Source organism: Rhea pennata, chromosome 5 (assembly GCF_028389875.1).
Source record: "Rhea pennata isolate bPtePen1 chromosome 5, bPtePen1.pri, whole genome shotgun sequence".
NCBI lineage: Eukaryota > Metazoa > Chordata > Aves > Rheiformes > Rheidae > Rhea > Rhea pennata.
In genome coordinates, this window is record NC_084667.1 from 18221517 (window position 1) to 18248643 (window position 27127).

The 27127-nt window shown below is 40.6% G+C and overlaps 1 protein-coding gene across 5 annotated transcripts in view; it reads right to left on the reverse strand.

Moving 5' to 3' along the window:
- Positions 1-27127, reverse strand: part of AMBRA1 (autophagy and beclin 1 regulator 1) — a 134455-nt gene that overhangs the window by 32639 nt on the left and 74689 nt on the right. For all 5 annotated transcript variants that reach the window (XM_062577288.1, XM_062577287.1, XM_062577286.1 and 2 more), the window contains 3 exons: positions 17553-17663; positions 8772-8960; positions 8159-8313 (listed from right to left, as the gene is read on the reverse strand). In XM_062577288.1, the coding sequence (XP_062433272.1) occupies positions 8159-8313; positions 8772-8960; positions 17553-17663 (455 nt within the window). The remainder of the gene's footprint in view (positions 1-8158; positions 8314-8771; positions 8961-17552; positions 17664-27127) is intronic.

Consider the following 27127-nt stretch of genomic DNA (forward strand, 5'->3'; position numbering starts at 1 on the left):
AATAAAAAAATAAATAAAAACATCCACCAAAGTGTTCAGCAAACACGCCGCATGGGGAGTGCAAAGGTCATCCAAGTCCGCTGCTGCTGCTCCCCCTTCAACTCAGCAAGGGCTGGCACATCAGCACTGTAGCACCTGTCACAGCCACTGCTTAAGTATTAAACTAAATATTTACTCATGGCAGAGGGCCAGGAGAGGCTGCATGGCAATCAACAGCCTCAAGGAAACTTTCCTGATGATCTCTCTTTTCCCATCAAGCTGCTGTACTTGCATGGGAAGGAGAGGGCCTACGGCACAACTCAGGCACAGAACTAGAGAGCTAATTTGTGCCTTCCCTGGAGTGGTTGGAAAAAAAAAAAAGGAAAAAAGAAAGAAAGAAAAAAAAGCCCTTTGTGCTAGAAGCCTCTGCTCTGCAAAACCTTAATTATTGACCTGATATTTCCCTCTTCGCTTTCAACTCTGTCCCAGGAAAGGTGTTGCTATTTAATTACACTGTTCAAATTCCACCTTCCCCCTCCATTTAAAAACATTAAAAAGCTGGACAGGGCACTCACCAGGATACTGTCAGTCATCGCAAGAGCAGCAGGCTGCCCTAAGCCTGTGCTACTGCTGCCAGTTGGCAATGGGGCTGCACCACTGCCCTGGTCCCAGCAGCAGCATGCCAGGCCAAAGCACCACATCATCAGCACTGCCATTTGTTTGATTAAATTCTTCCTACCTATAAGGAGAGCAATGGAGAGCGGAAGAAAAGTGCCAAACGCTTGTTCAGCAGAGCGGGACCCTTTTTCTCCTCCTCTCTGACACTCAAGGAAGAAAAATATGTTTTGAAGTTGGAGAAGAGAAAGTTGGCACAAGTGGGTAGGGAAACTCAGCAGGAACTCTTGCTTCTTCTCTTTTTAAATTCGATAGAGACATTTCTGCTCTCAACTAGATGCCTCCCCTCTGCTAGATGCCAATAAATTTCATGCCATTACCTTTGCTTAGCCCAACCAGCAAATTCGGCTGAGAGATCAGCCTCAATAAAGGGCCTACGTGGCTGGGGGAGCATGGGGTGCAGCTGTTCTCTTGTTTACATGGGGAAATCTTGTCATCCGCAAAGCTCCACTCTGATAGGTAAAAGGAGAGGAAAGACTGGAGCAGACCAAGCGGGTTTTTCAGGCACTAGCCTAAAATTTAATTACTTGTTTTCAACTCAACTGATGCTCTCACCAGAGGCTGACCGACCATGAAAACACACAAGAAGAGAAATACCTAACATGCTAAATCCTACAGAAACAGAGCTGAAGAGTGTCAGAAACATATAACAGGAACTGGGTGATGAGGCAGGAGCAAGAAGAGACTGCTATGAACCTACACGAAATTACAGAAAAGGATCTGAACCCAAAGATGTCAAGTGCATTGGCTATACAAATCTGAATCTCAAGGGGCAGAGCAAACAACATCCTGTAAGGGGCTGACTCTTCCCTGGGAAGAAGGTGCTGACTAACGCCAGAATTGACCCAAAGACCCAAAGCTACAGCACCAAAGTACACAGACCTAAAAGGCAAGTAGATTTCATGCAGCACCCCAGGGAAGAACTAGAAGCTTTTCTTCCTACCTGAGGCTGTCTGTACAAGCAGAAAGACCAGAGATGCTGGGATCCTGATCACCTCATTCTACTCCAGCTACAGAGGAGATACTCTCACATCCTTCCACATTTGTATAACCATCATAATCTGCATCCTAGACAGAAGTCTCTCTTACTGGTAATATCTGAAGCTTCAGAGCCACACTGACATGGGTTGCAGAGAAAAAAAGCTTCAGAAGAGAGCTCACCAGCTTACGCTTTAGAGCTGTGCAGGCGTTGCCAGTACAGCTACATGCATACAGCACACAAAGCACTCTTAGTATGAATATAGGTTACAGAATAGCTGTACAGGCAGTAGAGTTTTGCTAATATATTAGCAGCTATACTAGGGCCTTTGGCCAGCAGAGACATTTCATATGGTAATATGCTTTAACAAGCTATGCAACATTAACTATACAGTACAGATTCAGCTTCAAAAGTGCAGTCAATCCACAAGACTATGATGTTCACTAAAAGGACACCCCAAAGCAAAGCCCATATATGGCTTGGAACATTTAAACACAGGCAGAAAACTTTACAGAACTGCACTTGTACTTTACAGAGCAACAGATGGGGCAGAGTAACACCTGAAAGGCATAAGCAGAGCAAAAACAGCAGCACAACTTGAGCTGCACATATTTTGCATTTCCCTATCTGCCTATCATCTTTTGCTCCACATTTCTGACCTTGAATAAGAGCTTGAAGTTTTAGACATTTCAACTCATCTCTTTTGATTGCAAGCACCCTACCAAGACTGAACAGTATCTAAATCAATTCAGTATCTTTTTTGTTCTATTCATCTCAATAGGGTGTTGCAACTGAAAGACTTCACCTGGTTTAATTTTTAATGTCAACATATTAACTAGTTCACCTATCATGCTAGGAGACAGAGTAAGAAGTAGCTATAAATTATCTACCACTCTGTACTGAAAATACTATGTGTACTTTGCCTAGCTCCTAGGAAGCCATCTGTATCACTGACTTCTGTAGTGCTGTCAATTAGTTTAAACGAGTCTGTGGCTTTTTGAGGTCTAGAAGTATAATACAAAACAGACCTCCTTAATAAATAACACTTATTTTTGTGCTTAGATTATGATTCTTTACTCTGCTTTTTATTCATGAACTTCATGAAAGATGCTGAAATTCAGGCTTCTGCACTGCCACAGAACCTAGAGCCCTCACTAACAGAATTTACATCTACTTTGTTTAAAGCAGAGGACCTTGACTGTGAAATAAAACTTATTTCTTAAGAGTGTGCTATCAGTGGCTCAACATATTAATTCGTAAGACAGTGTAAATCAACTGGTATTTTGAAATAAGGACATTGGCAGATCTTCCTCTGTTTGGAAGGAGCCTTCTTTCTGTATCTATTTGCAAATAAAATAAATGGGGGAAAGGGTGCAGGAAAAAAAAAGTAGGTATTTCACGTTATCAGCTAAGAAAAAAAAAATCTCACTTTTCTGCTCCCAAAGTCTCTTCTTGTTGAACAGGTTGGTCTATACTGCTCTCATCTCCTCCCCCACAGCTAATTCCTGCCAACAAAATACATGTCTTCCCATTAGATCTTCTCTATTAAAATGGATGAAGCAAAAATAATGCATGTATCTTTTTGGATTTGTCAGTCTTATCCTCAAATGGATCTTATCATCCAATGCTCAGCACAAATAAAATTTCTTTCAACTCCATTTATCTTTCCCAGATGCAATAGAATCTTATATAAAATTCATTTTTCACTGATGCAACCAACTTTCTGTCCTTTTTATTCCCTCCTCCTTCCTCCCCATTTGTTGTCAGTGATGAAAATCCTAGCTTTGCTTTCTGGGCCACTGTGAATTAAATGAGAATTAACCCTTAGTTTTCAGTAACAATTGAAAACTTAACAGAGGATGCTTGACCCATTTCCTAAAACCAATAAGCACCAGAAGTGCCTGTGGATAGAATAAAAAATTCTAAACAAAGACAAAACCTTGTTGGTTCTTCCTGACCATGCTTGATCACGTAGCTTATTGCTGATCTTTCAAACCAGCATAGGTTTCATTACAGCACACTAAACTCTTCCTTTCTTTAGAGTAGCTCTTGGCATTATAATCTTACAAACTTGCCATGCAAGTAATACATAGGAAACAGCTTCAAATTAACCACTTGGAAGCTTCAAAAATTGACAAGAACTAGGTCTTACAAGCTGATCATTTCAGGTAACAAAGCTCTCACTGAGGAGAATAACACTCTTGGAGTAAGGAGACTCATTAATTTGCTAACGGTCTCCCAAGGGCTGCCAAGACAGGGTAATGTCTCCAGAAGCCCTTTAAAGGACTGGTCCAGGCTTGTATCTGAAAATAGGGCTGAGTAAGCAAGAAATTGCTAAACAAAATAATTGTCTTATCCGTCGCCTGCATACGTGGTTGGAACAGATGAAAGATCAGAAGCAGGAATGCCGAAGGGGGCGTTAGCATGACGGAAGATAGATAAGTACACTCTCAGTGCAGATGCGAAAGCAAACTGAACTGTGCAAACATAACTGTGCCTCCAGCTACTGCTATCTCTCATAAAAATCACTGACAGCTGTCACTGCTGAAACAATCTAATAAAAATATGGTCACTTCTGCAGCAAAAAGAATGATAAGCCTCTATTTTTGCCCTCAACTCAGACTGCAAACCAAAAGCAGTACCTCTGAATTCCTCACTAAATGAATGACATGCTGAAGCTGTAACAGTAGAATCTACAATATGTTAAAGATCTAATGACAAGAGCAAAGGATTCGCATACAGCTGCCATTCCACCCTGCTCTCTGTCTGCATAGCATCAATAGAGCACTATGCAAAATCAAGTGTCAACAATATGTTGACGACAGAGCTGTATGCACCCTCACTTGGATGAAAAGGGGCTGTCATCCAACTGCCTACATGTCTGGAAGGAATAAACAGTAGACAAAACAGTTGATTTAAAATTATTCAAAGAAGATGGCAGGACAAAGTACCTGAGAAAATCATGATGAAAATGCATATGTCTTCTCGGCCCATAGGCAGATCAGAAAGTAATTCATTTGGACTCTCCTCCTCCAACCTGAATTCGGCAAGATGACTGTACCTAAATCATCTCAAACGTAGAACCACCAGTGCAATAACTATTTCTATATAGTTAAAACAATGTTTCTGGTCCAGGCTTGTATCTGAAAGAGCCTGGACATCCTCTGTTTATCCACGAAGATATAGCATGTGCAGAGAAGCCGCACCATCTCCATGCACGATTAATGTTACGATCCAGCCCATAAGTTCTCAAACAGTATAGAGCTGTCTTGAGTCCACAGTCAAACTAATCTAATACATGAGCAGATCATGTGCAGATCTATGTAAGCCTTAGTGGCATTTGCAGCAACAAATTGCATTTTTGGATGAGGTATCTTGGAGGCTGCATACATCTCTTACACAGCAGCCTATACAAGCACTGGCTCCCAAAATTGGTTTTGGATGGTCTCTGCTTTTCTATGATTTCTAAATAGGCTGCAAAAGTGCATGTTCTTTCTCCAAAATTACCATCTCTGAAACTCATCTGTTTCAACACAAGTCCCAGTGCAACTGCTACCTGTACCAAGCTAGAGACCAGCTAAAAGCAATTCCCTCACCACACTATTCAGCTACAGATAGATTTCAGAGATGTTATCTGTTTGCCAGAACAAAATCTGTCTCGGGCTTACACATGCCACACACTTGTTAAAAGTCAATACTACTAGCAGGCTTTTTAAGTCTCAGTTTGAAAAACAAATTTGTTCTTTGGCAAAGGCAGGTTTCTATCTCAAATGCTAGATCAATCAAACGTTAGGGGAAGGAACGGAAAGAGCCTGAACCTCTGTCTTATGACTCTACATACCCGATGTCAATTCACTACTTTTATTCCATTTCTGAATGGAGTTTCATAACTGCCAAATCACAGTCTTGACCTGTAGAACTCTAACCAATCTCTCCAAAATACTAAAATCCTTTCCACTGTAGCAAGCTGTATAGATAGTGCACAGCTCTAACACCAAGATGTTCCTTAGCACAATTCAGAAGTGCTGTGGCCCTCAGAGAGGGCATTTCTCCCACACTCTGAAAGTTACACCAGGTGTTAGCTGATTTATAGGTGCAATTAAATGAATTAGAGTTTCACGTAATAAAGCTAATTACATTGCATCTTCAAAATCTCACTTTCATCAGCAAGAGAGAGGAAACTTTCTGAGGAATAGGACCTTTCATTTCCCTGACTGCTAGTCAGGGATGGTGGAGGAATGGTCTTTGCATTTTAATTGGAAGCAGAAATAATCACTGTATTTCACCCCTCAGCAGGTTGCCAAGCCTTTGCAGTGACTTACTAGCCATTTTGTCAAGCCTTACTCTCCCAGTCCATCATCAATTGCAAATCACAAGTTGTCTGAGGAGGAACAACCAACCATGGGACAGCTTTTAAGAATTTCCATGGATCCGATGTAGCACTTCTCTTCAATTTGTCTCTTGGAAGTTTTGAAGGTAACTTAAAATTAAAATATCCACAAGGCATTGGTTCAGAGCATGGCTATAACTTATTTTTAATTAAAAAGCTGAGCAACTATTGCTTTGTGTCACAAATTGTTTTGGCAGAGAGGCAGAGATGCTTCCTATTTCTCTCCAATGTATATTTTAAATTATAGATTGAAGAATTCAGCTCCAGTAGTGCCTTCTTCCTAAACCTTTTTCTACCGCATGCTGGCCAAGCTGCAAATAAACTTTAACTCAGCTGAATATGATTACAGCAGCCACTGTCAAGATTAAGTGCATTAGGAATATTACGAAGTCTCCTATTTTAAACTCTATTTATTTTACATGTCCTGAAAAGCATTACAAACTTCTGCCAAGTGTCTTATTGCAAAATTCAAGACAGAAGAAACAAAAGCTGATTTACTAATTCTTAGAACTAGATGAAGGGATAACATTTACAAAATTAACAGTTCTGTTTTCCAAGCCTGGTCCTACAGCAGCACAAAGATGACCAATAACATGCCAGAATGCTGAAACAATATTCAACATCATCCCAGAGGAAGGCTCTTTAACTAAATTAATTCAAATTAATCTAATTGTGACCCTGTCACATAGGCAGAAAACTGGAAGGTCAAAGCAGCCAGAAATTAGATGTATTTAACATCTTCAATCGTGATGTGGAAAAGGGGAAAAACAGCATTAATTAGGAAATCCTGCTAGACTGGATAGATTTGAGAACATGAGGGAAAGGTTTTGGAGGCTAAAAATACATATGCACAGAAGATGAAAAAAAGCAACCTTCAGAATACATTCAATCCATCTGGAGAAAAATCCAGAAGCACAACAGATGAGAAAGACAGGGGTGCAGTGATGTGAGCAAGTCTGAAAAGAAAGAGTGGGGAAAAATTCGTTAAGATTTTCAATGCACCACAATGGCAAAAACAGACGTCATTTCTTGACTGTAGAAGAAAAGCCCTGTCATCCAAAAAAAGGCAAGAAAAACATCTTTTGTGGTATTCTAGTATATTCCATACATTTAAATGTATCCTAGAATGAGGTAAGAAAATGAATATTTTGGAGAGAATTCAGAAAAAGAAAACTAAAACCTGGAAGATTGAGTTACAAGAAAAAAATAAGAGAACATTAAGCATTATTTCAGTAATTGGTGACTAAGAGCAAGGGTACATGCATTTGAAGAGTATAAAACATCATGGCAAAAAAAATATATTTGAAATAGAGGTGAAGAAATATAGATGGAAGAAATTGGAATGGAAAACTTTGGCAGAAGCTTAGGGCTAGAAGCCTCAGCAACTGAGTTTAGAGCCAAACGTAAAGAATGGATGAGAGAAAAGAATCCTACCACAGCCCTTTACAGGAAGGGATACAACTTGGGAGAACAGAATTTTTCCATCTTCGTTTATTATGATGTGGTAAAAAGACTGTGGGAAGGGACTTTCCCATATCTGGCAGAGAAACCTACAAATTTCAGTGGGATCTTAAAACAAATGAAAAAAGAAGCAGTATCAGGGCAAACTAGACTATTAAAAGGATCTAACAGGATACTGAATCGATGTAACTAGTGATCTCTTCATACCTACACAGCTTTCAGCAACTGTTTCTAGTGACCAAGTAGTGCTGTTTTCATAAATCCTCTTTAATCTATCAGCCTTCTACCTTAAGAAACCCATGCCAGAACAATAGCCCAGAACCAGGGCTCAAAAAGCGATGACTTGGTTTCCTAAAAAAACATACTCATCATTGACCTTGTCTCAGTGTGGAGCAGATGATGGAAATCAGTTGGACATCAGTTGATAGAGCAGCCACATTCTGAAGCTCAATCAAGCAATTTGCCCCAGAGACAAGTCTCTTCCCAACATGAGGTCAACAGACAGATAGCTCAGAGCAATCTTTGCACACTGGAAAAGTTCCACTAGTTGCTGGGGACTTTTCTCCAGCAACTAACAACTAGGGCTAGAGCCTAGAACTAACACACACATTAGAGCCAAAGCAAGACAAAATCACTTGCAAAAACACACAGAAAGAAAATACACACACACTCACCCTCATAGAGGTTTCTCCACCATGGGGCTGTTGCAGCCTGAAGACTTGAGCGACCATGTGTTCTGTGGAGGGGTGCAACAGGATACGTCGGGAAGCCAGTCCCACCATTACATATCTGCCCATTGGAGACAGGCTCACAGAAATAGCATTAGGGCCTACAAACAGAATAGTGGTTATTTCTCTTGAAGGCTGTTATCTCTCCCCACCCCTCCTCCTCACAGCTTCTTCCTTCTGTCCATTCCTGTAAGGAAGGACATACTAAATTCATTCTCATAGGGGACAGAAAGGAATAAGCAGACCTGCACAAGTATGGATTTTGCACCAATTTTCCCTGCAGTAAGTGGCCTCCCATAGAAACACTGCCCTTATGAAGTCAAAGACTCTCCCCTAACAGGTTCCTCCCTACCAGATATACAATCCCTTACACGTCCAGATATCACAAGCCTCACTCTAGCAGTACTATACTTGTGGCTATTCGAAGGCAAATAAAATATCTCCTCTTACTACAGTAGACAGCCACTGATGTTCGGACTACTACATTTCTCATTGAAGGCTGAGCTTTGAGGTAACTTCTTGCACTCCCACCCACCCTGACTTCTGGCTGAAAGCTTACCAAATCGCTTTGTGTAAAGCATCTCGCCCAAGTTATGGGGTGCCAGAGAATACACAGCTAGTATTCCTTCATCAGGGAAGCCTCTCTGACTGCTGGGAATGAAAGCTGCCAGTAGCTGCCCATCTGCAGAGATATCGCAGCTAGCATCATTGTAAATCTTGCAGTTTTGAACAAGCACGTTGACAGAGGCTGCAAAAAAGGAAAGAACAGTGATTAAAGCCCTGAAGTTCAACCTAGAATAAAGCAAAAATAAAACGTAATGCTAGAAGAAAAACAGTCCATGCAAAAAGTGTTTGAGACATTTATCTTCCTCCAAAAGTTTATGAAATGTTAATACCCTGATAAATACAAAAGTTACTCCAAAATAGAGATAATACACTGCAATGAGCCTAGGGAACGAAATCTACTTACCTCCTGGAGCATTAATCAGACAAGAACTAGTGGTAGTTGCATTTTATCAAACCCCTCCTTTCTTTAGCACCATCCTTTGCAAAAGACAGCATAGTTTAAACAAGTCCCAAATCATGATTCTCTGATAAACTCCAGCAGTGGTATCATTAGAAACAGGACACCTTGGTTCATTTCCCCTTCTCATGTGGAGCCCACAGTTCCACCTTCCTTATCTCCAATAAACAGGAGGTAAGAGAAACTTTCCTCCCTGTAGATACAGACATTCACTTTTGACAGTTAGTTGATTTTTATACCAGCCTTGGACAAAGCTAGTGAGAAAGGGCAGATGTTTCTCTGGTCAGCTCACCGCTTAATTACTCCAGTATGAAAACAAAATGGGAGTGTATTTGACTCACTCATGCAACCAGTGAAGTAACTGTTTAGCAGAAAGTGCAGTGAGCACAATTCATAAGACATGAGTTCCATCTCTGCCTGCAAGCATCTGGGTGACCTCACACAAATCTCTTCCCCTCTGTGCCTTGTGTACTCAGCCTATACGCTCTTCAGGCTTCTGACTCTTACTATGCACCTGTGCCACTGTAGCACAATGAGGCTACAAGGCCTACTGGCAAACTTAATCATGAACAGTTCAAATGTGGTTGGATAAGACATGGATGGGCTTATGTTTGCTCCCTCAGCCTGACCTGAAGCACACCAATTTTTTTTTACTAACACCGTTGCAACTATTCGAGAAGGTCTGGAGCTGAAATTGCACAGATCATATTTGGGAGGCAGGGGGAACTTCACATTTTAGTATTTTCAAACTCAAGGGAATATATTTAAAAAAAAAAAGAAAAGAAAAAAAAAGAAGAAGAAGAAATAAAGCCCACATCTGCAATATGGCGACTTTACGTGCTGGAAGACTGTACACCCTGACCCTGACACTTGAAGCTACAGCATAATGCGGAGAACTATGTCAACATCTCTTCTAAACCTTCATACCCTGCTAAGTATACAAGTGCTTTGATTTGTTCAGCTAAAATGGCACAAGTTTACAAAAGTACTTCTGAGCTATACCACTTATAATTTTAACAAAAGAGCAGTGCCAAGAAAGCTTTCGCACATATTTTTGAAAGTCTGAACTTCCAAATCAAATCAAGGTTCTAACTCAATACTTTAACAAACTGGCACTGCTGCCAGAAGAAACAATTCTTGCCCTTTGTGCCTAATGCTTCTGTGAAAAGTTGCAATAGGTACAGCTGAAGGCTCAGCTGAAAGCTGCATCAGGTACATCAGATACAGCTGAAAAATCTCTAGGTCAATTTTTCAGCCAGAACAGCTTCCTAACCTGGTATGCCACATGGCCACGTAGACACTTGCAGCAGCAGAAAAAGTAGTCATGACAGGGAATCAAAAAGGACTTCTTTTCCCAACATGGCTGATTCAAATTACTCACCGAATGCCATCTTTATTTTTTTCTCATCTTAATGGCATTTTTCATGGGAACTGCTTTCCTATGTGGTTGAATAGGAACAATGAAGTTCACTTGTTTCATTTAAGAAATCCCAGTAAAAGAAGCATTAAAAATGCAGTAATTACATCCTGTACCAAGCCACCTACACCTGTACTCTAAAATTATTCAGCCATTTTTTCAGTCTCAGAGCTGCCAAAAACAGTAATTTTCGGCCTAGTATAAACAAAACGATGTTCAACAGAAAAAGGTAAATAATGGTAGTCACTGCCAGTGCTACAATAACAAACCCCAAAATACACATAGTACTTCAAAGAACAGACGGTCTGAAAGATGACAAGATTCCTGAGTACTTAACCCAAAGCTGGATGAACAGAAAGACCACAAAACAAAGATTAGAGACCGTAACACACAAATTTTAAAAAGGAACAACTAAAATTTACCACTACTTTTTAACTAGGCTTTACAAAAGTACTAATTATTCCATTACAAGAGAAGATGGCCATTAACACAGGAATTGCAGTATAAGCAGGGAACTAAAGGATACACAGCAACAGGTTGCACAAAAATGGGAGGATTCCTGCAGAATTCTTCCATGACTCATTTCAAAACCAGTCCTATTTACTGTCTTTATCAATGGGCTAGGCACAAAGAGTGGAGCTGGCTGATGAATTCTGTTGGTAAAGTTGGGTGATTTTATTAACACAGCACGATCAGAGCACAGATGGAGAATTGAACTGCATAAAAGCATGAAAAGCAAAGCAAAAAAAAAATCTAGTGTGTTAACATTTATATACTTCTGCTTTATCTAGGAGCTTGTCAGTTTGAAATAGAGTATCAGCTTCGGTGATCATATCAATGACTGAGCCACCCACATGGCATAGCAGTGAAAGAAATGGCAATCCTAAACTGCATAAGGCAGCATACTTCCCATAGAAATATCTGTGCAAATATAAAAGCTTGTGCTGAGACCACATGCAGAATACTGGGTATAGTTTTAGTCATTCACCTTCCAGAAAGGTTAAGCCTTGAAAGAGTAACAAGTCCATCAAAGAGCTCTGAAAATGACAGGGGAAACGTAAAATCTATTTTTGAGGGAATGAGAGTGTAGTTAAAGACATGGAGGAAAGATGATTGTATTTACAAAAAGTATCAGAAATGTAAATGCCAAAGAATATCATCATACTTCTCTTAACAAATAATGTTGGCAGGTGAGTAAGTGAGTAAAAAAAAAATCCATAAAGCTTAGAAATTAGATGATTTATATCAGAAGAGTAAGATTCTAAAAGAGCCTTTCAACTGGTGTTTAAAGGCAAAGAATTTGACTAATTTTAAGATAGCACAAGAAGAATTACAGGATGTAGGTGCCTGAGACAGAAGGGAACTAGAGTTAGAGGTTCAGGGGTCTACTCCTTTGGAGCTATACTTTAATCTGCAGTGATCCATAAAACAGCACAAGAAAGGAAAGGGGAACTTTTCAGACAGCTGAATATTTTGACCTTCCAAGTCAAACTCGTGTTAACTGCTTAGAGGACAGCCAAGCAAGAAGGCACAAGCAAAGCAAAACTACACATTACATAGGGAGAGCATTTGCTAGAGGTATGGCTATGAAGGACAAAACTCCACACTCCAAAAACTTTCAGTTATTTGAAGACATATTATAGCCCAGTCACTTTCTTTGAGGTCTAAGAATTATTCCTTTCTATCCTGTAAAACAGTTCACAATGTTAAAACCACGGTCATTTTGCACTCAGTAGTGAAAGCACAAAATTTGCTCTTGCTCTGCCAGGCCAAAGGCATGGGTTTCATCTAGCCCAGGAAGCCTTCTGCACTGAGCAACTCCTGATGCTTTACAAGGAGGTGCAAGAAATTTCAGAGGGGCAGACAATGATTTTCCCAAGGCACAAGGTATGTTTCCTCCTTGTTTCTATTGAAAAACAGTCTAGTCTAGAGAGTTTGTGTCTCTCCCCTCTTTTTTTTTTTTTTTCTTTTTTTTTTTAATCTAAGGCAACTTTGGACATTCATGAGTTTAAATAATATTTATATATTTTCTTATTCCTGTACAGTAAAAAAAAAACGCTTGTATTTCTTCTATGTCAATTACAGATTCAGGCACCTTGTCCATACCTTCTTTCTAAATGAAGCAGTTTCTCTGTTAATTTTTCTCCTTCCCAAGTCTGTAAGCCTCTCCCCTCATCTAGCTTTTATTATATGCCTTTTAAAAGAAATGTTTATTTGGGATCACCATTCACCAAAAGTCTATTTAGCCTATAGAGCACATGCTTATTTGTTTTCTATCTACGAGTTTTTTTCCTATTTTTTTCCCCTCCTTCAGCACACCACATAAAACAGAGTTTTTTTGTGAGCTGTCTGCAATGATGTCCAACAAGACTATTTGTCTTACTCCTTTTAAAGTTTGTTGCATGTGGTAAATGCCCCTTAGTAAGGGGCACTGAGAGCTCCCCTGCCAGGAGTGAGTTATTTTTCCCCCTTGACGTGTGCCTGGAACATAAAACATCACAGATGCAAATTGCACTGAACAAGAAGAATATCCTTTATTTCAGTCTTTCAAGATCCATTTCACACTGACTTTGTTAAGGTCCTTCACTCTTTCCTCATTTACAAAATATGAGGGGCACAGGTAGGACTGACACCTAGAGCCAAGAGAGACGAGTGTGCCAGGAAAAAACGTCCAAACTCTAGAGGTGGAGATCTCAGCAAGGTTTCATTTTAAGGAACGGCACCTAAGAGATTCCCAGGTCATGGGGAGGATGAAGATCTTCATACATTTGACAAAGCCACAGGCTATTTGATTTCTTTGAGTTTGAGGTCAGTTCTATGAAAATGAGGCCAATACAGAAGATTTTAGGGTGAAAATTACTATCTTTGGAAAGCCATTTGCAATAAGGCTACCCTTTCATCTTGTTTCCTTTTGTGTTGCTAATGCAGACACCGAGCCGACAGAACAGATCAAAAGAAACGTAAGAGAACAAATTAAAGTGTTGTGCCAACTTGGTGTGCTTATAGCTACTGCACAATTATGCTTGAAGATGGAAAAGGTCTGGAACACCAGCAGAAACAGCAGTCTATTTGCCAAAGGTAACCCAGGAAAGAATGATGGGCTCAGGGGCCCAGTCATTCCTAGTCACCCTTAAGGATGCATTTTCTTAGCAGCTGTTCCTATTTATGCATTGTTTATATGGATTTTCTTCCTTCTTTTAAGTTCTGCATCGTACTGTGGATCAGTGAGTACCAATCATATCTCCTTCCTTAAGTCCCATTGTAACGCTGGCTGGAAGACAAATACTGACTCGTGACTAAATGTGGAAGAACAGGGCTAGATTTACCCACAGCAGTTAGAAAATGAAATAAGGAGCAGTGCACAGCATGAGAGTAACTATATTCAAGAGATACAAACAAGAGAAAACCTTCAAATATTTGTTTTTATACTGTGCTCATGGATTGAATTTCCACCTGTTACCTGCTGGATATCACTACCTCAGATCCTTAAAATATCAGCAACACCTACTAGAAAATAAAATAAATGGCAAGAGATAGCTTTGCCTCTGCTGCCAAATAAACTCCCTAGCCCAGTGCGGCTATGACTGGCAGTTCCAGTCTAAGCCTCGGTCACGTTCCTCTCAGAGTTACTACAAGCAAAACTGGAAAAGGAGAGAAGAAATCCATTCATTTTGTAATTAACAGAGAAAGATAGAGACAGGTCGAGACTAAAAATCCCACATGGCCCCTGCAAAGCCACCAGGAGCCACTCAAGACCATCAGGGTCCTCCTTCGCGCACACGCTGCCTTCAGCGTCAGCGAGGTCCCGCCGCGGAGCCGAGCCCTGCCAAGCAGCCAGCGCTCGGCTCGCGCCCCGGGGCCGAGGTCACACGGACAGCGCTAATCGCGCTGCTGCCTCTCGCTCAGACGCGTCCGCTTCAGTGAGAAACATCCGATTTCCAAACGAGCTCTTCTTTGTTTAACTGAAACAGGAAGAAGAGCCCTTCTGAGGTGCAAGCTGGCCCCAGAGCCTTTTCTCTGATGGAAAGTAGAACTGGCAGGCAATCTCAGATTTCAGCTGCATCATTTCATTTGCCTGAACTCCCAAACCACTTGTGGCTCGAGTCAGTCCTAGGAAGCGCAGCAGCACTCTCTTTGGAAGCAGACTCTCTCATATGACCATCTCTAGTTTACAGATCGGAAATGATGGGGGGGGGGGGGGGGGGGGGGGAAGGGAGGAGGGAAGAACCAGCAAGGCCACATGCTTTTCTGGGAAAACATTTTATTTTTAAGATCAAGGACAAAAATAAAACCCTCCCATCCGCCTTTCCACCATCATATATTTAGTTTCATAATATCTCCCTACAGATTTGTGCATCTATACCAATACTTTAGTAAGTGCTACAAAAGGCATGTTGGTAAGGCTCCTATGAAGAAAGAAAATGATTTTGCAAAAGGATACCTATTATATAAAGCTGGGCCTGGGGTTTAAAATTTAAAAAAATAATAATAATTAGCCACAGCACTATCAAGCATCAGGCTAGGAAGAGGAGTACCAGTAACCCCAATCAACATTTCCTCCGATTTGGCAAATTTGCTGCTTGCCTTTCTTCTGTGCCTATACAAGCTTGGCAAATGCCCGCTTTAGAACGAGCCCAGCTGCTCCATTTTTATACATCCCTACTAGGCCCTGGTAGAGGGGGATATGGCTAACAATCCAGAAATGTCAGATTTGAAATCAGCAATTGGAAAGGAAGAAGGAGAATAAAAACAAACCTTTTCAAATGATAACAGGACAAGATGGACAAGTCAAGTACTAGGCAGCACAAAGCAGGGAGTCAGAAAGGCCGGGGATGGGCTTGCAGCACAAACCCTGCCTGCAAGAAAGGCACAATGACAACAGAAGCCTCAGGAATATCCAAGTCCAATTCTCAGCTAATTTGAAGTTCTCAGAACGGAAGTGTCCCAATAGGGAAGAAGGAAAAGATTGAGATATCGATGTCTCGAGGAACAGATGGTTCTTACTTTCTGTGGGATTCCATAAATTACAAACAAACATCTTGTAGAAAAAAATTTTAATCAGCAGCCTACTGCTCAGCCACCAGATGAGGCCAGAAAAGCTATTAGCAGCTGTAGCACTCTTCAAATGCTTTACAAACCTGCAGAGAAGCTCCAAAGAATTTAAACCAGCAAGACACTTCCTGCTCTAACCTCATCCTTACTCTGTTATGGAGTCTGGCTGGACCATAAAAAGTATTCCTCACACAGCAGAAAGCTCACCTTGTGTGCAGCTCTGATCCTCAGCCTACAGTCTTATACTGGAACTATAGAGTTTGGCACTTAACAAGATGTGTCAAAGCACTAGCACATTGCAGTCAAACACAATATTCTGCTTTCAGGATGATACTGCATGCTCCTTCCCCAAGGGACAAAATGGTTCTCAAAGACAAAATACAAAGCATCTTTCTCCTGTACAACACTGAGAGTTAACTTCTAGAAACAGAGCTTTTATTTCCCACCAGACTATAAACATCACACCACAATATTCTGGACGATGCAAGGGAAAAAAGATGAGACAAACACCAGACCCTTTATCTGCAGGAATGACACAATAAGAAACAGCTTTTTGTACTTTCTGTAATGCAACTGATTATTGCCAGGTTTCTCCCAGCTACTCTGGCTTCCTGAGTACTGGGAGGTACAATGGCTCCTCCCTGACCAGGTTCAATTCCCAACATCTCTGCCACTATAATTTCAATATACATACTCTTTTGGTGGGTTCTTTAAGCAACAGGATAGAACATCATATAGGTGAGTTGTTGGATAAGAAATTTTTGATGCTATGGAACAGACAGTGCTGGTATTGGAAGAAACTTTTCACTTAATTCACTTCAATGTCTATCTGTGAAAGCAGAAGACTTCCTGAAAACAGAATCCTTGTCCCCCTAAAAGCAGTCCCTGAAAGCAGCACTCAGCCTGATTTTTGCTGTGCGATCAAGCAGTATGTTTCACATATGCATGAAGATGGCCTAAGCTAAAACCACACTTAAAATAAATAGTCCTAGCACCTCCTATCTTCACCTAAGACTGCCACAAACATTTCTGCAGCTGTGCAGCAAGCTGTATCAGGAAATCATTCTGTATAAAAAATAGCCTTTCTAGTCAAGTTAGTTTTACCCCCAAAATCATTTGTTGGGCAGCTCTGACCACAAGCTTCACAAATTCTTGTGCCAGCATAAGTAAGCCTCTTCCAGTATGAGAGCTAGCCTTATTGCCAGCATAAAACACATTAAAACTATGGCCAAATTCTCACAAAGAGAAAGAAAATTCCAGCAATATTGCTCACATTCTTAACCTGCAAGCAGTTTCCACCTCAGATCTGTGACAACCACTGTTTCTGCAAACGGCAAAAGCCACATCTACCCTCAGCTTTACAACAGAACAGGGCCCAGACCCCCAAAAAGTATTTCAGTGCTATAACCCACATCAATATTAGCAACTTAAAGAATCCAGACTCAAGCTACCAGCAGCTTCTAATACAAAGGGATAGAGCCAATATGTCACTCGGTCAATCCTCCAGAAACATGCTGATAAAAGAATGAGGAGATTTGGCATAGGATGTTTCTAAGAGGACTGTATATTGTCACAAGAATGCTCACTGAAATAATGGAAGAGCCTCATTTATGCATGAATTTGCTGATATTAAGAACACACAAGCTAAACAGAATAACAACAGCTCTGCATGTATTTAGTCAGTTTTCCCAAAAGGCTACACATTTTATGGTTCCCAATGCAACACAACAATGAAGTAACCCAGGGGTTGCAACATCTAGCCATAAACCTTTGGAAGAACCTTGGACTTACGGTAACTCTGGCTGGTAGAGACTTAAAAGAAAGTGCTAGTGTCCTTTCCAACCTACCGTTGCTGATTTCAGGCAGATCAAATTTAGTGAAGTCCCACCACTGGAGCCGGTAGGTTGTGTTGGCAATGTTGCTGGCCACTGCTGACTGTCCATCCCCAATCACAGCCCCTACAGAAAAGGGGGAAATAATTAGCAACTTAAACCCCAAAAGATTGTCAAGAAAATAGTTCAGAAGACAAAAACCTCATAGAATACTCTTCAAAATCCTACACACAGAACTTTCTGCATTCTTAAAGAAATCTTATTTATAGAAGTGGCAACACCTCCTAAATAAACCTCAAAGCACAGGAAATTAATAGGAAAGCACATCCCAGCAACATGTTTCTGAAAGAAAAGAAAATTGATAAAAGAAAATATTTGACCAGACACAGGCAGAAATCCCAATCAGATTCATTCAGCCCAAGCACATCCTGTTCTATTGGCACTGGTGATATTACATTTCACAGGCCTCAAATTTTGCACTACAGCTATGAAGGCAAACCAGAGTATACGGTAAGCAACAGTGTTGCCCTGTCAAATCAAACATTTGTGGACATATTCTCTACTTCTGCTGTAAACTCCACTCTTAAGAGGGTGCAGGTTGCCTACAACATTTGCCACACAGTGAAGACAATAACAAAATATTAACAACTAATTATCTGAAATGAAGGTGAAATTAGAACCCACTGTTAAGCCCTTGACATAGGTAGTACTTTTTGGACTCGCTGAAATAACAGGAGGGTATCATTCCAGGCAAGTGACAGCATTCCTGCTAACATCCCTACGATTTGGGCAACAGCCCAAAGCACAAGGCTAAGCAGAATACTTCAGAAATTTATGCAAAGAACATCATCTTCCAGTCAGAAAGGCTCTGCCACTGGTAACTCAAGTTGGCATACATGTGGAAAAGCTTACAGGTGTTAAATGCAATCCCTATGAAGAAAAGTGGAGAAAAAAAAAAGTCCTCCACAAGCAGTACTAGAGTCAAAAAAAAAAAAAAAAAAGGAGGAAAAAAAACACTCTTACTATTCCTAGTTGCTCAGGCATCAAGCTTCATATGCAAATAGTCCTTGTACTATAGTCACACACTGATACCCAGAGAGACTCAAAACAAGAGAATTTGATAAACGAGAGCAAAACAAGCTCATACTCAAGCACAAACGAGGAGAAATGCAGCCTCTAGACTCTAAGCAGTCCGAATTTAGACACCTCAATGCTGTCACTGATGGGAAGCACAGAGAAAAGTCAGCAGCATCACTCTCCCAGAAGGGCTGGCCCAGGACTCTGCTGCCACAGTAACAGTCATGGAAGAGACAGTATCTCTTGGACAATTCTGTTTCCGATAAAGGGCAAGCCAGCTGCCCTCGCAGACAGCTAAAAAGCTTGCTAATTGCGGGCAAATGAAAGCAGTATGGAGGAAGATGAGTAGATTAAGGCTGGATTCTTTTACTTTCCTTATCGAATCCAAGCAGAACACTCAGGGCTGTAAAATAAAGATCGCCTGAAAACAAGCACCTGCACACACATACACAGAGTTTGTTTTCTCTGCAAAGTAAAGAGCAAGGAGAGGGGAGGAGGGCACAGCAGAGCAGGCAAAGCAAATTCTAGACCAAACAAAGAGAAAGACACCAAGAGGGCTGCTTGCTGTTAGTCCCATTTTCACAGATAAGCTTTCTGGGGTCCTGGTTTTTGGTTCTGGAGAAAGCTCAAGAAAATATGCCAAGAGCAAGATTTCTAAGCAGTCAGCTTTACACCGTGTATTCAGCTGTGCCAGGCCTGCAGCAATCAACAGACCTCCATTGTGCTTCAGCTCAGTCTCTCTATCTGCCTCTGTCAGATGCTCACACATCACTTGGAGAGCAGAATTAAGAATATTTCCATTGCTCTTGCATATGCCTACGGCCTTGTTCTCTGTATCCCCCAAGACAAAGGTCTCCTCTGAACAAAAAGATATGCACTTGAGAAAGCAGATTCAATACATTAATGAAATTACATTTTGCAACCAGAAGTGAAGGAAGAACAATCAAATTTCCTGTTGCTTCATGTTTAAAAGTCTCTCCCTTGAAAGTCAGTTTTTGGTACAGAATGGCAGTCCTTTTGCTGCGCTGCCTCCAACCACCAGAAGGAGAACAAAAAATAAAGTTTCTATACAGATTTCAAGCACTGGGACTGGCTGCACAGGAACACTAACTACCACCACTAACTAGGTAGCAACTGCCTTATTTGATTGAGAAAGACAAGGATAGAAATACTCTGCAAAGACAGGCAAAGGAAGTACCACTCAAGGCACTTAATTCCAGAATATCTGTCTTATGACAGATGAACATTACAAGGTCTTCTCATGTTTCGCAATGAGCACAAACTTAGTGGGCATAACAAGTAATACATGAACGGGAGAATGTATTACGGGAGACTAATCTTGCACTCCCTTCACCTAAGAGTAAAACCCTAGCAACATCACTAACTACTGCACAAACAGCAAACGTGTCTGGCTCTTAGCAATAGGTGCATCTATTGCTAAAAGTACCATCAAAAAGGTGTTAGCAAGTGTTTCTGACATTTTTCCATAGAGATTCTGGTCCTCTCATCTCTTTCCCTAGAACCTTGAGATTCATGTTCATATGATGTTCATTTAAACTTCTTGTCCCCTCTGCTGTGAAAGGTGGTCACATGTTACACAGGAAAAGCCAACAAAGAAAGGAAGCAGTTCTCCCTCAACTGCTGGACAGCCCTGTGCAATATTCAGAGCCAGCAAAAGCTGTCAGTTAATGTTAGTGCTTCAGGTAACTTAAATACTGTTATCAAAAAGATTAGGACACAGGGAACAAAGTTCACAGCTGAGTGAAAGTGCATGTTCAGAAGGATTTGTTCCAGTTCTCAAAGGATCTAAACCCATGTCCCAGCACTAATGCCAATTTCGTAATCTACATATCTTTATTAAATAATTACCTCTACTTACACTAATTATGTAATTGAGAACTATAATTTTTAAATTAGATCTAGTTACATATAACAAAAAGGAATAACTTTTGTATCACAAATCCTGCCACAAGCCTCCCACCTGCACTGTCCTACAGTAAAGACAATTAAAAGTGAATAACATTTCAGACATAGAATTTAGGCAGGAAAGTAAGCCTCAGCACACAACTCTGCTTCCTAACCCTTTTTGTTCTCTTTTTGCAGTGGTTAATAAGGAAGATTTGAAATTATGTCCAAAAAACTTAACAAGAATGTTAAAATCCTCATTACCGAGCTTTCATTCACTGTACACCTTGAGAACTCATTCTCAGAGCTGGCTTTGTCTAGACAGGCTTTCAGCCTGAGTAAGAGCATGAAAAGGTGCTGCTGCCTCTTAAGTTCTAATGTAACCTGCAGGCAAAACAAAAACCCCCCAAAATCCCCAAACAACCAAAAAACCCATGTACACCACTTCAGCTTCTTAAATCTGGGCAGCATATCAGCTCTTACAAGGAACAGTTCTCCAACACTTGACAGTCTGTCCAGATTCCTGGCTCTTCCATTGTTTGATGGAATCACAAGTGACTGCAGTAGGTACCCGAGGGTCTCGGGCTTGTCATCACCATGAACAAAACGACCTTTTTCTGCAGAGAAGATGTAGATTTCAGAATGCTGAAATCCAAAGTGAAGGCCAATTGAAATGCAGTGAATGTAGGTTTGATTGGCAGCTTTCCTGCGTCTGTCTATCACTGGGTAATAAACACTAGGTGACGGCAGAAATGAAGATAAATGCTTTCAGCAGCACCCGTTTCCTCCCTCCACCACTCCAATCTCCATCCGCCCCCACTCAGCACATGACAAGAGAATTTAAAGAGTGGTGGGGGGGGGAAGTCTTAACAAAGACTTAAAAATCCCAAAAGACTCTTCTTATAGGCCACCTACACATGACAATTATTTAACCATCAGTCTCAATCCCATCAGAGGGTCCAACTCATCTTGGCATGTGGAGAAATCAACCTTTGCCAGTCAGTTATTGCTCATTTACAAGCCCAGTCATGCAAACCAATGTTTGAGTTTAGACTGAAAAGAAAAAAAAAAAGCAGTGCAAAACCACTCTCCATGGCACTCCAGCACTCCTTCAGCAAAGAGGAGAATACTTCCAGACTACTACTATCAGAGCTCTCAGAGGAGGGGCTAACGCTCTACAGCAATGCTGGCCTTGGGGTACAAGTTTCAAGGATGCAGAACACCTCCATACTACAGGAATTTTTTTTGCCGAATACTCAACAGAAAGAAGAAGGGTTTTGTTTGTTTGTTTGTTTTAAGATCAGATCCTTTATTCTTAAGTTCTTAGTGTCTGGCAGATCCCCTAATACTTGGAGAAAAATTCATTAAGATATTTAAAGATAAGGTAGATAAGTTGGAGAAATCTCTGAGCTAATTAATTTGTGACTCAATTTGAGACAGTGATTAGGCCCTGCTATAAAATTCCCTCTGGACTGATACCTGTATCTTTAAGCAAGAATACTTTTGAACAGTAATTACCTCTTTAGGAGCCTGTTTGTAACTCTGGCTAATGATACTGAGGTTATCCAATATTTGCAGAGCAATCTATCACAGCTGGGGAGCTCCACATTTTATAGAACAAGATTTACTCTAATCTCCAGGAAGCTCGAAATACAGGACAAATCTATTTAACAAACCAAGAAGAAAGCTCTTTACTGCAAGAATATATCAGATTCTCTCGGCCAATTCTGAAGCAATTTAAATTCAGTCAAGATGTGACTACTGGTCATTGAATCCTAACGAATTGGTTGGAGTTGTAGCAGATTTTTGTACATATCTGACCCTGAAATATTCCATGGGGCAGTCTTGTTTTGGGGACTACATTTGATCATAGGAAATTTTGCCAAGTTCCAGCAAATTTCTGTTCCAGGCTACTGCAAAGACACTGCCTTTGAAGGTGCAAAGCTAATCATCTAAAACAGAACTAATGCTGTAGAAACAATATTCATAGCAACCTGGTATTTTTAAGGATTCACTTTGATAAGTAGTCATTTCAAGACACTGTTTTATCAGCAAGTTTTAAATAGGAAATGGGCAAAATTCTTCTTATTATTATTTAATGAACACACAAAATTTTACATAGTTCAGCACATGCTAAGCAATGAAGGAATCTTAGATTCTGTGATGTTAAATGAGAAAGCCCTAAAGAGATCTACATTTTCCAAAAATTAAACCCTTCAGAAAGGCCATTATTTTTCCTTTAGCCCAACTGTACAACAATCAGAAGAAATTCAATTCACCGTTCATGCTCAATCTTATTACAAAATTTCCTTTCAGCAGGGTGAAAGCTTAGTATTCCCAGTTCCACAGCCCTACACTCAATGGGAACTCAAGCAAGCCCCAGCTGCAGGTAATGAAGATGACTGTCTTAATAGGAACTTAGTCAAGTGCCCAAGGGCTTCACTCCCATTGTGAATAATGCAAGCATCACATAGAAAAGGAAATTTCACTGCCACAAGCTCCAGACTTCAAAAGAAAAATCAGTTGATTTGCAAGAAAGACAACAAACGGATGCCTGCCCAAAGCCTCCATCCAAATACAATCATGATCGTTCTTGACATCTTATCTTCCTGACATTAGAGACCTTCCTTTGTCTGAGCAGATAACATTTAATAAAGAAATGCTTACAGAAAGGCTCTATCTTTGATGGGAAGGCCTAGTTTCCCTGAATGGAAACTGGAAGATGTTAAGATCTTTTTCAAATGCATTCCCTTCATTAGAATTGTTTGCACGTCACCAATCAAGTCAATAATTTTTCTCCCTAAGAGAGAGAGAATCCCTGTCTCCCCGCTGTTCTTCACCCATACAGATGTCACTGCTCATGCCACCCTGCTACATCAGAAAGTAGGAAAATCAACTGTGAAAGAGCACTGTGACTTTCCAAAACTAACAACAGTCCAGACAAAAGCATTTTGTGCAGAACCCCTCAGACTAGAAAAGACATTGTATTCTCCTGGGTGACGAAGTATCTTAACATAGGCTTTGTACACACACAGGAATTAATCAAACTTTTCAGAAAGCACTTTCATCCTTCTAAGCATGACCAGTAAGGAACAAGCAGTTTCACTTCCTTCCTTAAGCTACCTCAAAGCCTCTTGGCCATTGTTAGTGATAGACCATGGTCTCAATCTCCAACTTGCCAAGAACTTCTGCAACCATCCACATCAGATACTCATTGCTGAGTAAGAAACTAATAAAGGAATTTCTTCTTATTGCCTCCTAAATCTCTACCAATTATCAACTCTAACAACCTCACCACAACAAAAGTCTGACAGGATTTAAAACAAAGACTTTGCACACCACTTTATCTCTAAGATTGGTAATCTCTCATGCTGTCAAAAAAAATCTAAGTGATAAGCAATCCTATCTGAACTGTGAGAACAGAGTGTCTTACTCAAGCCTCACCTTAGTGATAAACAGAGAGCAAAATGACTGCTTAGCAGCTGCTGGAAAGGAGAAGAGTGGAATGAGACAAGTGAGAGTCTGACTTTGAAAAAAACCAAGCACATAGGAGCAACTGTATCTTGATACTGATACGCAATCATTCGGCTTGTGCAGATTCACTACCTCAGAATACTTCGTCTGCATAGCTTAGGCACTGCTTCTTGCAGGGTACCAGGTACCATCCAGCCATAGAGGTTTCATTACACTATGTAACAGCACACATACCCACACATGGATTTAAATAACAAAACAGAATTGGGTTAGGGAGTGCTGTAAGGCTCCTGCAATTCTAATACTACACATCATTCCAGTACTATAACTAAGGAGATGAAGTTGCTCCATGAAGTACACAGGTGAAAATAAGTGTTATTGGGCTAGAGAATCAACTGAAATCTGTCTGCAGATACAAATATTATATTATCGAGATAACTTGACAGAAAAAGGTTGTGGAAATTGAAGAAAATATCTGTTACCATTGGCTGAAACAACTCACAAGTTGCTTGAGAAGTTGGTGGGCAAATTTCTCTTTTTAGATTTGGGACCCTTGCTAGGAAACATGAGTCAAGGCCTGAGTCTTCCCAGAGCTGCCATTGGAGACTTTAAAATAAGTTTCTATAGACATTGTTCCTTGTTTTGAGAACATTTCTTTATTTCCATGTGACCACAGCGTGACAAAAGCATGCCTCATACTACCATGTGATTCACGCAGTAAAACAAGTTTCCTACAGTATAGGCTTTTAGGGAAAATAATTCAAGCACTAAAAATATTTTCCAATTTGCATTTTATTTCATCTAATATTTTGTTTCAGTCTTTTCTGCAGATTCTCAGCCTTTTAGATGATTTTGTCATCTGTATACTCAAAGAAACCCTAACAAAAAAAACGATGAGTAAAGAGTTGGGGGGAAGGGATTGACACTTTCCTCCCCAATTTCTGTTAATCTACACACCATAAAATCCTCTGGTACTCAGCGATTCACAGTTATGATAGCCATCAGCTACTGCCTTCTCATAGGAGTCAAAACTATCAGCCAAATACTGGGGAGATGAAGACAATTTTATTTTGTCAATGTAAGAAAAAGCAAAGATTTGGGTTAAGTCTTTTCTCTATTTGGAGGTATGCATCAATCTATTAAAAAAAAAAAAATCAGCAAGATACTACATTTACAGTCCTTCCAAGCAACTAACATTGCAAGAGAAGCGTGTTTTTCAGACTGAAACTGGCAGGGGCTGAGAGGGCAAATGGAAAAAACGAGACACATTGCTGCATGAAAAAGCAGAGGAGAGCTGAACTTTGCAATCTCTAAAAAAAATTTTTTTAGAAAAAAAAAAATCCTCCTTCACCTCTGTTTGAACTCACACACAAGGGCATGTTCACAGCCTTCCTCCTTTCTAAATTTTCCAGAAACAGTAAGTGACTCTTGAAATCAAAATGCCAAATCTCCCCTGCCAGAGTTTAAGTTTCACAAAATCCCTGTGAAGGTGAACTAGCAAGGTCTCAACAGCTAATCTGTGCTGTGTGTCACTTGGGCTTCTCCCTCTGCCAGCTCTGTCCCTTGCAATGCTTCCACTTTCTTGTGCTATTAAATCCCTTGCATCATTTCCAAGTCCATCATTAAATGCTGTTGGAAGTCTGTTTTTTAACCTTCACATCTGTGTTTATCCTCTGCACAAAAACAGAGCGAAATCTGTGCCTGGCAGGCATTTCCTTTTGTAAAACTCCCTTTTCTTTCCCTTTCTGACTTTTCAGAGCATGAAATGTGCCTGCTAATCCTAATTGCCTCAGATGGCGAGTCTTGCGGAGACTCGACAAAGGGGGAAGCCTTCCGCCACCGAGCACAACTCTGCACAGGCCGCGAGCGGCCACCAGACTTAAGCCCTCAAGTCTCCAGAGCTCCTATCTTGCTTTGCTACATTTCTGAAGTACGCAAGGACAAACTTCTCTGTGCAACTGTACCAGGAAGAGGGTCTTGCTCTCCCCGATTTCCCCCCCTCTGCTTAAATAGCCCTCTGAGCACAAGAGCTGATCTGACCTAATTGTACCACACAACTCGGGTACTGGTTGGGCTGAGTCCTCAACACTGCAACTACATACCAAAGCAAAGCAGCTATCAGATTAAGAATCATTTGCTTGTCTGGATCCATGACCCAATTCTCTCACCTGAATAAGAAGTTAGCAAAGTCCAACTCACATGCCTACTGCCAGCCTTTCCACTAATAATACCTGGCCAGGAACACAGGCCAAGAAATGGAACCATTACAGTATTAATACCCTTTTGCCTCCGGCAATTTAACTGTCTGGTCTAGCAGAAGTTGCCTGGATTCAGAGGAAAATTTCAATTGCAACAGTACAAAACTCCTTCACAAGGCTGTTCTCTTTCCCTAACCAGAAGGTCATTACCACCTACGGCTGAGGTTAACTTGTATTCACCAGAGTTGTTACACCACCTACGCTATTAGCTCTACTAAAGTTCACTCAGCTAAGATAGAGGCTACTGTAGTATCAGACTCTAATCCAGTCTTGCCGAAAAGACTGTATGTAATTCTAGATAATTTGGAGCTCCTGCAATTTCTTATGAGATTTTCTTTTACAGACTGACACACTTACCAACCTGATTCCATATTCCGTGTAGGTTTTACTTTATCATGAATTCCATATGCTATAGATTGGTGCGGCCATAATTTTAGCTTGCTCAGAATTCCTTTCCTGAGCAGACACTCAAAAGTGTCAGAGGCACTCCCAAGTAACCAACATAACTGCACCAGCATGCAGACACAGAATAAATGCAAAAATAACCAGTGAAACTGCTTTTACACAGAACAGCCTCTTTCACTGTGAGTATGCATTTTAATTATACTAAATCCAGTTTATCCAAATTAGCAAGCCAAATGCCTGCTACTGCCTCTGCAGCTCTTACTGCAAGAATGTGTGCTTAGCACAACTTCAAATGTAAAACACTAATTTTCAGTGGTAAAAACTCAACAGCATATTTATAGAACACAAACATCTTATCAACCTTGTAACACAAACTTTCAGTAATCCAAAAAAGCAATACATTCCCTGGAAGCATTTGAATTACTGAATTTTCACTGTATATCAGTATAACACAAAGCTTCCACACTGGAG